At 42.1% G+C, this 13,370-nt stretch overlaps 1 protein-coding gene across 4 annotated transcripts in view; it reads right to left on the bottom strand.

Annotated features, from left to right (window-relative positions):
• GPHN (gephyrin) overlaps positions 1–970 on the bottom strand; it is a 271,354-nt gene extending 270,384 nt beyond the window's left edge. For all 4 annotated transcript variants that reach the window (XM_041459853.1, XM_041459854.1, XM_041459855.1 and 1 more), the window contains exon 1: positions 841–970. In XM_041459853.1, coding sequence (XP_041315787.1) covers positions 841–904 — 64 coding nt within the window. In that variant the 5' untranslated portion in view covers positions 905–970. The remainder of the gene's footprint in view (positions 1–840) is intronic.
• Between the last annotated feature and the right edge of the window lie 12,400 nt (positions 971–13,370).

The raw sequence follows: 13,370 nt of genomic DNA, 5'->3' as shown, positions 1-13,370 counted from the left end.
CGCGTCCCCCTGCGCGGGGCACCGGGATACCCGCAATACACCGGCAAAGGAGCCCCCAGCCCGTCACACCCGCAGCGGCTCCGGGAGCCCTTCCGTGCAACCACCGCAGGTCATGTGCCACGGGTTTATTAAAGGATCATCCGTGCGCTGTGAGCAGCAGCACCATAAATGCCCTCCTCCCCCACCCAACAGAGAGCACATAGGCACAAGCATCCCCACCCACCCCCTCCCAATCCCCAAAGTAAAGGCCAGGGAGGGGGAGGGGAAGGGGAAGGAGCCATCCCAAAGGAGCTGCCGTGCGGAGCGTGCCGAGCTCGGGCATTCCCGCGGCCGGGAGCTGAGGCCGCCTCCCGCCCGGGGAAGGCAGGCAGGCCCGGCACCTGCCGGCCCGCAGCCTGCGCCGGCCGCGGGCTCCCTCCCTTCCCCAGCGCCTTCGCACTGGCGGCTCCGCCGCGCTCGGAGGAAGCCGGGCCGCGTCCCGGCCCCCGATCCCCTCCGGCATTCGCCCACCCGCGCACTCCGTCCCCTTCGCGCGGGTTATCCCCGGGTCAGTCCCCGTGGCTGCGGTGCCCGCCCGCCTGCGGCAGCGCTGCCCAGCGCCGGCCGGCTCCGCTCACGCTGTCCGCCGGCGGCCGGAGCGCCGCCCCCACGCCCCGACCCCGGCTCCGGGCTTCGGGTACCGCACGCACGGCGGAGGGGCGCTCCCTGCGCAGCGGCGGCGGCGCCGCCACGGGAGAGACAGACGGCCGGCGGGGCACCCCGCGAGGCGGCCTGAGGCGCGTACCGACCCGCGGCCGCCCCCCGCGCGTCCCCAGCGCAGTGCCCGGCGCGGCCCGGTACCTGTGAGGACGCCGACGCGGATCTGGTGGTCGTGGTTCGTCAGGATCATCCCCTCCGACGCCATGTTCGCGGCGCAGCACCGCACTGCCGGGGGGGGCGGGGGGCGGCGCGGGAGCGGCGCGGGCGCAGAGGGGGCGGGGCCGGGGTAGCGGGGCGGGGCCAAGGCGGGGCCAGGGCTACGACGGCGCCGGTGGGGGGGGGCGCGCGAGACTAGCGCGGTGCGCGCGGCGCAGGCAGCACCAATCCAGCGCCGAGAAGGCAGCCCGAGCCGCGGGATCCCTGATTCCAGGGGGCTGGCAGTTTAATTCCTGAAACTTCGGAAAGGGGAAAAGACAGAAAGCAAGGATGGTAATGATCCCTGCTCTTGGTTGGCACGAAACCACAGATTGAATTAGGTTGGAAAAGACGTCAGTGATCGTCAGCTATGAGCAGCCTTGTCGAGTAGAGCATGGCACTGACGGCACATGCCGTGTTCCCTCAAACACCTCCGCGGACGGTGGCTGCACACCTCCCTGCGCAGCCCCTTGCGATGCCCAATAATCTGTTTCTGTGAATAATCTCCTCCTGACATCCAGCCTGAGCCTCCCCTGCTGCAGCTAAAGGCTGTGTCCTCTTGTCCTGTCCCGGGTTGCCCGGGAGAAGAGGCCGACCCGCACCTGGCTGCCGCCTCCTTTCAGGTGGAGAGTGAGGAGGTCCCCCCTGAGCCTCCTGTTCTCCAGGCTACAAATACAGACATACCATTTTTTTCCCACCAATTTTCTCAGCAGGGCTCAGCAGGGTGTTTTTTCTACCTCTCCGGGCCTCTTCTCTCACCTGTGAGCCCTTTACTGAGACTAAAGCTGTTGTTGCACAGACAAAGCAACAGTTGTTTTGACAAAGCAACTTACTGTCATCTTTTTTTGTCTTACTTACATTACATTGGATACTCTCAGGAAGCAAATATTTAAACTCATTTTGAATGAATACATAGGCAAACGTCTTCCACATTTATTAGCACCATCATCAATCACAAATGATAACCCACTGTCAAAATTCAGGTCCCCCAATTTCAACAGATCTTTATATTTTTGGGTTTTCCTCTTGCATTTTCAATGTGTCTTACTAATAGCAGACTCTGTATTAGTCTCCTTTTGACTGCCTACTAACAAGCAATTATTGAAAGCATTTGTAATTTGCATGTACATAAATGAACCACTTCAGTTTTCTCCTTAGCATATCACCTTCTTAGATGAACGACTAGCACCAAAAAAAAAAAAAAACTCTGCTGTCTATGGGAAAGTGGCACTAGTAGCACTTTGGTGGGGTGGTGCACCAGCACACGCTATCAGTATTTCGGTATTGGCACAGCAGTTGCAGTGTGTGCAGCCATAGAGACTGAGAATGCAGGCTCCAGGGATCTCTGGTTATGCAATGGTATAATACAACATATGTGGGTGGGTGTAAGCCTGAACCCAAAACAGCATGGTTACTGAAGATATACTGCATCGCTGGTGCTCATACTGCCGTTCCCTCACGGGTTCAGACACTATTTGTTGAATGTTCTGCTGTAGACAAGGCAAAAAGACTTTTTTTTTTTTTTTTTTTTTTTGCAAACGTATCTGAAATTATCTAAAGTGCAAGCAAATAGCTTGACATTTTGTAGTTCCTGCAGAGGATTCTCACACCCTAAAAACAGTATTGTTTATTCAGAGCATCTCAGTCTCCCTGTGTAGCCTGTTGATTTGTTGCTCTTGTGGATGGTGAGAAGGAGGAGCAAAATTCAGATTTCACTGGCAGCATTAGGTTTGTTATTTCTGGACGTATAAGTGCCTACTAGAGGGATTTGTATGAGAATTTTTTTGTATAAAAATGTAGTAGATTATTGTATTAAAGCAATAAAATAAGTTTACAAATTTTTAAAAGACTGAGTAAAGGAGAAGCTGAAATTGATAACAGGGGGTTTGTTACTATGATGTGAAAAGCCTTGTAAACTAGGTGGTAGTTCCATGACAGTCCAAGAGAAGGTTGAGAATGGGATGATGTCCTGCAGGCAAATTTGTGACACAGTAAGAAAACAAATGTGTGTGATGCAGAAGCCTTTTACTTCAAGGACATATTCCAGGTAACGTGCTAGCAATCCACACTGGAGTTCATGTTGACTATCCAGAGAAAAACAAGTTTTCCTCATCAAAGTCAATATAAAGCTGCCCTGGTCATGGCAGAGTTGAAGTATAACTCAACTCAGTAACCTCTCAGCAAATATTTTACATTATTTTGTCTACCAGCTGGTAATTACCACTGTCTCTCTGCTGACTGAAGCACTGCCTTTTCACCAAGCTGGCTCTGCCAGCCATGCTTGTTCCATGTGGTCTGCTGGGAAACAGAGTGGCTTTCTCAGTTTATCATGAGCACCACTGAATTACATCTTTTACTCATTTGGGGAAAACAGTTTGAGCAGACAGGAAGCTCCTGTACTAACTTCTGCAGTAACTTGTAGAAATCTTAATTTAAAAAAAAAAAAAGGAGCCTTCAGTATGATTACAAGAAGATAACAGTTTGTTCTCTTCATTACAGTGTGGGAAAGGATGGTTTAAACTCTCATTGAAAGTGATCAGACACTTCACGTTTAGAATAAATATTCAGTATAATTTCTATAGTTTTGTTATCATGTAGGTCTGCTTCTTTTTTCAGTGACTCCTTAACTATAATTTCTTTATTCTGTTTTGTTTAGAACTGGTTGGATGTTTGGATCAGCAGTGGGACATGGATGTTCAACTGTGTGACATTGGTGCAGATCCTGCTGAAGACATTAAATAACTGGTTTAATAAATCATTAATCAAATTTAAAACATTTTCATTTGTGACACTGGTGCAAATCCAAGTAAGGTCAAGAGACTAGCTGGCTCAATGGTTAAGTGATAGAAAACAAGGTTGTACCTCCAGCTTATTCATGTGAGTCTGTAAAGAGTCAGGAAACTAAGGCAGAGACCTTAAAAAAAAAAGATTTTCCAATTCAGCTGTTGTTTTAAAGTCAGTCTATTACAGGTTATTACTTTATGATTTGTTTAAATACTCTGTGTTGATCTATAAATCTTGAAAAAGAAGAGTATAAACATTTTTTGTGTAGCCACTGATATAGCACAATATTCACACTCTAAAAGAAGATACAAGAGGTAATTTCTCCAAACAATCCATTTCCTCGGGCAAGCATCTATGGAAAATACAGAACATGCCCCATATTTTAGCTATGCAGGGTTAGACAGCCATCCAAATGTCTTAATGGCTATACCATAGTCCATCCTTGCCACCTGAACATTGCCAGAGGCCTCCTGAGAGTCCTTTCTGGGCTTACACTTCCAGTCATGAGTAGGAACCCAATTTCAGTGATTGCTCTAACTATTAGTGGGAAGGAAAATGTGTTTTGCTTGCAGTAAAACTTAATTACTCCTTGCATTGCGCCAATATTTGCAAGGTCAAATCTGTCTACTAAGCAAATAACCTATGTCTGTGAGATTACAAGATAAGAGAAACTGTTAACTCTTCCACTTGGTAACAAACTACATCACAATGTAGCTGATTCTTGTTTGCAATATGGGCATTTGCAGAAATGACAGGCATGTGGAAAACTCCAAAGGAAAAGTGGCCTTGAGAGACATCCATGCATACTCTCTCCCTTCCTGCCTCCTCCCACTCAGCTGCCTACTGTGGTGCAACTTTTGAAATGGCACCATATGCTCTGGGATACAACCTCAAGTATATTCTTAGAAACATCAACATCTGGAAGAGTGATATTTACTGAGCTTATATGGTATGACTTTGATGGCTGTGCTAGTGACAGCCTTTTGAGCTGCCTCCAATTCAAACCCATTGCAGCCTTTTTTCTCTTACTCTCATACCTGGTCAGACCAAAAAAGCTCTTCCTCTCCAATCATCCTTGCCATGATAAAGGTTATAGCAAAACCCTGTGTTCTCATTATTTAATGCACAAAGTAGGTCTATCCAGCTTGTCTTTTCTTTACATGATGTCCTTTTTTTCCCAGGTGTTACTGTTTTGCTGCTCAGTTGAATAAATGTTTCTGTTTCCATGAGTCTTTGGAAAAGAATGTTCTGTAGATCTTTATCTAGGACATGTTGGACCACTGTGGTTCTTTGCATTATGCAGACACACAAATTTTTGTCCAGACTTTCCCACACTGAATTCCTAGGCAGGGAAGTTCCAGATTGAAGTATGTCCTCAGCATGGGAACAAGCTTTGAATCCTTCTCTAAGGAGCAGTGGAGGTCCTGCAGATCCTGTGATAAGGATTATCTTTTGATCCATCATCTTCATCTTTTTGTCCACCATCCATTGAGCTGCTCCTACTATCTTGGTCCTACCTTGAAAATGATGCACCAGATATTTTGCTGTAGTTACTCTAATCTGACAAAGCAGGCTTTTCTTGAATAGCACTACACTAAAAAAGGGTTTCCTTTCTTTCAGAATTGGGCCAGCCAAAGGCAATCTTCATGCTCCCAGGTGCCAGTTCTCCTGGGACACTGCAGCCCTTACTGCAGTGTGCAACCCATCTGAGAGCAGAACCAAAGCCTTTGGGATATGTTTGCAATATGTGTGACATCTGACTACAAATGCAGTGCGGTTGATTCACTACTAGTATGGGTGCCTGACAAAAATAAATGAATCTTAGCGTGACTCCATGAGTGGTGTTGACACATTCAATTGTCTGTGCTTCATTTGCTGCAAAACAGTAGCTATTTTAGAAAAGCATTTGATGAGTTTAGCATACACAAAGAGTAGACAGATTTAAAAGACATCTTACTGGAACATTCTATTTTTGAGATTTCACTTTGACAAAACTGCCTCATTAAGGACTTGGATATGAAAAGCAGGAAAATGCTTTTGGATCTCATGTAAACTAAATTCAGAATTCTGACGAGCTGAATCAGTTCTTTCCATACATTATTTTCCTTTATCTGTATTTCTCCTTGGTTCTTTGTAAGAGATGACATAAAACCTTAAGGTATCTCGATCTTGATTAATGAACAAGATGACTCCAAAGTATATGAAATAAGGGAGAAAGAGGAAAGAGAAGGTATTTTGAACCCAAATTAAATTATAATATTTTGGAATGAACTAACCACAAATGATCATCACATATTATGGCCAAAAGTGAAAAAATGGCACTTGCTTCTGCAGGAAACCTTGCTGTGTAGTTTACTTTGACTTAGTAGAAGCATTAAAACTACTAGAATAGATCCTCTAAGGAAGAAAAGGATTCTGTATGGCAAAGGGCAGCTGCAGCCTCCTGCCAGCTTGGCTGAAGGCAAATTCACCAACGTGCATTTTTGATATTGGGTTTCAGCTCGGAGCAATGTGACCGTGGCTTTCAGAGGGTCTGTCCACCTGCAGACATATGCAACTGTATCAACAAATAAAATTCAGACAAAAAGCAAGTGGCCATGCCCTCTCCAGTCTTGTAAATCCTGATTTAGGTCATTTATGTCATATTTATGGTATAAAGTGGTTGGCTTGCAGTCAAATTTTATACAATGGGATACATGAGACTCCTTGTACCCACAACTGCCTTTGTTCTTTGATAAATGAGTCTTGGAAAGAACACCCATTTTTCATGTGTTAACCCCATGATTGGTGTGCATCTCACTAGGTCACTCTGCACCTTTGTGGGTTTGTTTTTCAGAAAAGTTCTTGGCCCAGCTGTGGCTCAAGCCTTTACCTTCTTTGAAGCCTGTACCAAAGTACTGTTGATATGTTTAAGTTGCCATCTGTGTGACTACAAAATTACCAAGTGATACAAATGACACAGTACATTTGCAAGCCATTTCATGTAGTCATATTAAATGCAAAAAGATTTTAATATGCATCCTCTGTGTATTATTAGGGTTTTATATATTTTTGGTTTAGACCGGGTTAAAAATAGTTGGATACACTTTGTAGTAGATCACTTAGTCTTGCTCTAGAACTCTTTCTTACCTCAGCTTCATCTCAGATGCTTCTTAAACTTCCAATGTAGTCAGACTGTTGGTATCAGTAGACTACTTCCTCCACAGCTAATCAAAGTTTAAGCAGAAAAACACAGAGAGAAAATAAGCTTTCTGGTAAAAAACCTTTCTTTTTTGTCTTTGCATTTCCATGACAGTCTTTAGTCCTGTATGTACATATCTTCCATCTGTCCTTCTGCGCAGCTTGTTTGAATTGCTGGTGTAATAGCCATTGCTTGAGTATCCAGGTATATCACCATCAGTGCATTTATCCTGATTAGCCACTATTAGTCTGGTTTTACAGAGAGGAGGGTATCAGAGCTGCTGGCTGCATCACAACCAGCTGATGGATGCTGTGGTATTATGGTTTCCTGATTAAGGATCTGTCACAGTCTCCTTGGCTTCTGCTGAAGCAACATATGGACACATACTTGGGTTTCATATCAGTAGAAAGACAAGCCATTCAGCTGGGACCCAAGAGTTCAAAAGTGTTTCAGCTCTCCAGTCAAAGGGTGGCTGAAATCTGGATTTAAATCTACAGCTCCAAGTGTGCCAAGGAGCAAGCTGTCAGCTGCTCCGGATGTGCAAGGCTTCCAGGTCCTTCTTGTTTACAGAGTTTGCTTAAGCCAGAAGGTGAATACCCAAGCATGACTGACTATTCAGGATATTAAGGAATTCACCTGGGAAAAGAGAGACCAGGGTTCTAATCACAATTTTAGTCCACATTTAATCTAAAACTGGAACAGAGACTAGAAGTAAAGTGTTTCTGTTTTAAGATCCTTGCTTCTAAGAGAACCATGTTAATGAACTAAACAATTTTTTCTCTCTCCCCCAGTTAACTGAAATTCTTCTTGTTCCTTTTGAAAATATTTTTTGAAAATGTTAGCCTCTCAGGTTCTAGTGTTGCTGTATCTAAGAGATGGGATGCATTGCTGCTTCATCCTACTCCACTCTTCTTGCCCCCCACACCCTCTCTCCACACCTGATTCTCACTCCTCTCTGGCACTGCACGCATCAGACTGCTCTATCAGCCAAGGCATTTCACTCCTATGGCAAAAATCTGTGCAGGATTTAATATGGTCTGGCAGAAAACTCACTCACAGATGGGTCTGAGGAGTGCCAGAGATAGCACAGCAATCAATGTGAATGGGAGGAAGGGACCAATGAAACTTGGAAAGGGGAAACGATCTTCCTCTTTGGTTTCTTTTATTGGTTTGCAACACTTCAGGGAATGACATCCTGAAACAGACCAGTTATGGGAAAAAGGTGCTATTTCTGACTACGCTCAACGTTTGCATGGTCAAACTCTTATTCCTTTTAGCCAGTTTTATTAGAAACATTGGTAGTTTACCACTTCATACTAAACTTGTCTCATATTTCATTGCAATATTTAAAACTTTTGTCTATTTTTCTGTGGCTGTTGCTGCTTATCAGATTTGAAACAGAGGCATCATTTGAAATTATATTTTAAAATATGTAACTTATTCATCTATAAACAGGAATTTCAAGAAGTTCATTACGTGCATATTTACCTTTATGGTATAATTCTGATGTACCAATTTTTGCTTTTATGTTTTGAAATGTTTGGAAATTACTGAGATTTAGAATCTGTCTTTAAAAGATAAAGAAACTTAGCCAAAATTACATGTGTCCAGAAATCTTCCATCCCAATTCAGTAGCTGTTTAGGCAAGCTGGCTCTTAAAACCCCTTAGAGAAGGCAATACATTGGTACTAGGAGGACCTTTCTGAATGTTTGCCATAGTCTCATATTAAATCCAAAATATGTCACTGTACCAGCTACTAAGAAGGAAATGAACATTATCTTTTTTGTTGTTGTTGTTTTTTAAAATTATTATCTCCAGCTGAAACCAGGACAATATTTTACTAAATTGTCTCTCTAAAATCAAAGAAACTACAATGTAATTGTCCATTTATATTTTAGCTAAAAATAATTTATTTTTATTCTTACATACTGACAAAATAATGCATTTTTTTTTGGTTCTCAACAGCAAAAAGCTCAGCCTGTCTTTCGATGTTGGTCCTGCAGTTTCCAAATGCTCACTCTGTAGCAGTGTAGCTCATTTCTGCCAGGTACCTTCCTCTCTGATAAAATAATTAGCATCCCAACACCCATCAATCCAGCAGATTAGTCTCCTAGAGCAAGAATTTGTTTCAGCCATTTACACAATACTGTCCATTTTATTGAACATGATATTCCCAAGCTACATTTAGTACAGAATTTTCCAGTCCTTTATATGAGATGTACTAACTTCGCTTTGGAGATTATTTGAGTATTGTTTTTTTGGGAAACCAACAGGAAAACTTTCTGCTGATACAGTGGAATTTTATCCTTTCCACCTGCTCTTTCCACCAGTAAAGTAAAGCCAGTTGACCTAGAACTTCAAATTCAGTATTTAAATATAGCCAAGTAGTTCCTATTTATTTTATTTAGGATCCCACCTCACTATTTGAAAATACACTTTTCTTAACCGTACTTGAGTGCAATTCTTTCTTGAACTTAATTTTGGAAGAGATTGTTTACCATTAATTTTTAAATACCAGCTGAGTATTTCAGGAGAATATCTTCATATCTCTGTAACTCTTCTTCTGTCTTCAGTGAGCAGACTGCAGTATAACTGAAAAAAACTGATAAGTATAGAAAAATATCTGTTTAGTAGGTGAGACCTCTGAAGGATTTTCATCTTTATTTTGTAGAAACAAATTGGATTTTTTTTTTTTTTTTTTTTTTTTTTTTTTTTTTTTTTTTTTTTTTTTTTTTTTTGGTTTTACTGTTACATTGCTAGGAATAAGGGAGCTAGCCTTTCAAGTAGAAAAAAAATCCTGGTATTTCCTCACTGTATCATCAGTTATACAAATGAGATGCCTTTACAGATGGCCACATAAGAGATCTTCTAAAATATGCTCTGTATATTGATAAAAAGTGTAATTAATGTTAGAATTCAAGTACAGTTGTATAAGCTATTGTGTTATCTGACACTACAGGTTCTGGTAAGGGCAAATACTATATGCAGTCCTGAGTTCTGGATATCACTGAGTTTTGGATATCAGTAAGTTTTGGAATTGCGGATAGGTTTTTGCCATCAATTCACATCCATTCACATCAATTCATCAATTGGTGTTACATTCATACAAAACTGTTCTTGACTGTGGAATGGGTTTTGTAATGACAGATTGAAATTTGAAACAGTTTGAAAGTACTTTTGTGCCCTTCATTGCCTAGGTCTTCTAGAGATTCTCTAAGTCTTGATAGATATTGTCAGTGACCCTGTTGCACAGTGCAGGGTGGAACAGACTGCCTTAGGATGTGAGGTGATACTGCAGCCAGGCTGCCTGATTACAGCAATAACTCACGTGTAGTCTAGACTATGTAAAATAACATTTTCTTTTTCATGTCTGACAAATTTCACTGGTATCCAATTGAACATGGAGTTAAATTGGATGTTATTGCTGCTTTTACCTCTCATAGCTGTGTTTCCTCATCCTCTCTTTTGCACTGGCTCTAGCAACTACATGTACACAGGGAGCTTAAGTCACCAAATTGCACCAATGGAGTAATCTTCTTCTTTTTTTTTTTTTTTTTTGGTAGTTCAACATTCTGTCATATCAATGAATTGTTATAACTAATGATGGCAGTAATTAGAAAAGAATAGAAAGAAGGAAAAGGTGTTGGAGGGGAAGAACAGGCTTGTCCCCTTCATTAGCAGCATAATGTGAAACTTTACCTATAAGAAACCTTATGACAGTGGTGTTATTTTTAAATGAAGAACTGTGATAGAATTATTCCTGTAATGTGACTTAGAGAGGACTGCACTCTGTCCTCTCTAACGTAGAGCTCCTATGACCCTTCTCGGTTTAATCTCTTTCTCTTCTAATTGTCCACTTTTGTTGTGGGAGTTCTAGTTTACTTCTAGCATGACTTGCAAGCTGTAACTCCCTTTTCACTCCACAGACCCTATAAATGGAGGATTTTTGCAAGTGCTTGGCCTCTTTACTCTCCCTTAATTCAAATTCTAAAATGAGATTCTTTACACCTTTGAACAGAACAGTCACCATCTGCCTTCCTAAATCAGTAAGGCTCACTTCAGTGAACTAGAAATCTGTACTCCACTCTTACAACTCTTGGAACTATAGAATGTTCAAAGGCATCTCTGGACATCATCTGGTCCAATTTTCCTGCTCAAAACAAGATCAGCTAGGGGAGGTCGCTCGGGGATGTATCCAGTCAGATTTCACACATCTCCAAGGATGGAGACTCCACAATCTCCCTGGGCAGCCTCTTCCATGTGCTCAGTCAGACTCACAATAAAACATCTTTTTCATATGTTTAATCATTCTGTACTTCAATTTGTGTACTTGTCCTTTCACTGGGTACCACTGAGAAGAGTCTGGCTCCATCTTCCTCCATATGAGAGATATTCCAGCCCCTTAATGATCTTCATGGCACTGTGCTGGACTCTTTCCAGCATGTCCATGTCTGTCTTGTAGAGGGGAGCCTGGAAGTGGACACAGCACTCCAGGTGTGTCTCACCAATGCTAAGCAGAGGGAAAGGATCACCTCCCTCAGCCTGCTGGCAATGCTCTGCCCTGTGCAGCCCAGGATGCTGCTGCCTCTCTTTGCTGCAAGGGTGTATTGCTATGTTCATCTAGTTGTGCCTCAGCTCTCCCAGGTGTTTTTCTGCCAAGCTGCTTTCCATCCCCTCAGCTCCCACCCTCTCCTGGTACCTGCAGTTAACTGAAGGCTTCATGCAAATCTGTAATTAAAAGATGAGGAAAATTACTTAACAATTAAGAGTCTTTTTCTTCTTGTTCTCTGGGTCATTGAAATAGAGTTACGAGCATGATGATGATACTCTGGAGGCAAACATACTTCTGTAAATACTCACAAGTAAGAAAAGTAGGCTGGCAGCAGCAGTTAGCTGTTCTGTGCCTCAGAATGTAGCCATTTCTGACAAAAATTATTCTCTAAATGTATTCAGGGATATATTATACATAAGTTCTAGAGGCTTTTTAGGCAAGAGTGTTTTCTGCCTAATAAAGTATTCAATAGCACTTTGTATTTCTTTAGGTGGCAAATAGATATAAATATGCTTGGTTTCAAAGGGGAAGCATGTCTGATATGTATATACTGTATAGGATCAGGAATACTTTCATGAATAATCCAACAGATCCCAACACAGCAATTCATATAAATGAATGCTGTTCTGTTTTAGAGAAGACAGTACAGTAGCAGAGATGGCAGCCATGGTTATTTAATCACAAATTGTGTGATATTTTATTAGATTCCCTGCTACTGGAAACTGAATCTCAGTTTGACTTCCAGCATTCTTGGCTGGAAAAAAAATTGAGAAATTGACATGACATTTGGAAAATACAATCAAAAGGAAAAAATAGCTCAATTTTTCCTTCAAGGTGCCTAAGCCAAACTCTCATATTTTGATTTCTTAGTTTTGAAATGTTCAGACAGGTACTACTGGACTCAGATGGAAGGGTAACCTGTGGCCAGTTCTGTGGGACCATGTGCAGCAGCCCTCTGTGGCCAGATTGTCTGGTCCTGAGCAGCACTACAGGAGTGCTCTAACTGTTGTGCTGTGTGATATAGAGTGTTCTTTGTGTTGGAACACCATTTTCAGAGATAGGGACTCGCTGGGGATCACGCAGTTGTTTGAGGGGAATTCTCCCACCATACTGACTGGCAGAGTAACTGATCTCAGGCTTGGTGTACACTAATGGTCAAGATTATGATTGCAGCTCTAAGGAAAGGAAATCTAAGACTAGTTCTCAAAGGAGATTGCTAGTATAATTTAAGGCTAAAAGCAAAAGAAACTCATTGTTTCTTAAAATTGTTTCTAAAAATTTTCACAAGATTGTTGGCAGATCTTTTATTCTTACATTTTCTTCCTTCTTTTGCATTACATGTCTGTACACGATAGTGCATGGCAGGTTTTCTCAGCTATGAAACTCAAGAGTCACAGTTCTGATGGATCTCAAACAAAGGACCTAGTGTGGGCCAACTGAGAACTAAATCTGTCTTGCTTCTTTCAGATGGGTAAAAGAAATTCTACATCAGCAATTCATTCTTACTTTTTAATGCAAGGTCTCAAGGAGTTGTGTGAACTTTATTTACAGAGGTTTCATTTACCTTTCAGTGGTAGGTACAGGTGGTAAAACCACTTTAGGAAAATGAGGCAGAATTTTTCATAGACGTTTTGGAATGTACATGTCCTCCATCTCAAAAATGGGCAAGTTGTATAAATTTCATTTTACAGTGGAGGAAACTGGGAAGGGAAAGTTCAAGGGACTTCTCCAATGTCATAGAGACAAATAACTTTGGAAGTGGCTGAATAAGTGCAAAACTCTTCTGTTCCATTTTCTTTCCAGTTTTTACAGATAATAGAACTATTCCATAGTTATTAAAGAAAAAGGGGTTTTAAATATGCAGTACAGTCTTAAGAGAAGAAGAGGCTTCCCAAATCAGAGCTTGAATTGAATGGATTTGGGTAATACAGGCAAATCAAGGTATTGATTATATGTCC

This window comes from Pyrgilauda ruficollis, unplaced genomic scaffold (genome assembly GCF_017590135.1).
Source record: "Pyrgilauda ruficollis isolate IOZ18807 unplaced genomic scaffold, ASM1759013v1 scaffold14, whole genome shotgun sequence".
NCBI classification, from domain to species: Eukaryota; Metazoa; Chordata; class Aves; order Passeriformes; family Passeridae; genus Pyrgilauda; species Pyrgilauda ruficollis.
The sequence above is the reverse complement of the archived record's forward strand: the minus strand, read 5'-3'. Positions and strand labels throughout refer to the sequence as shown.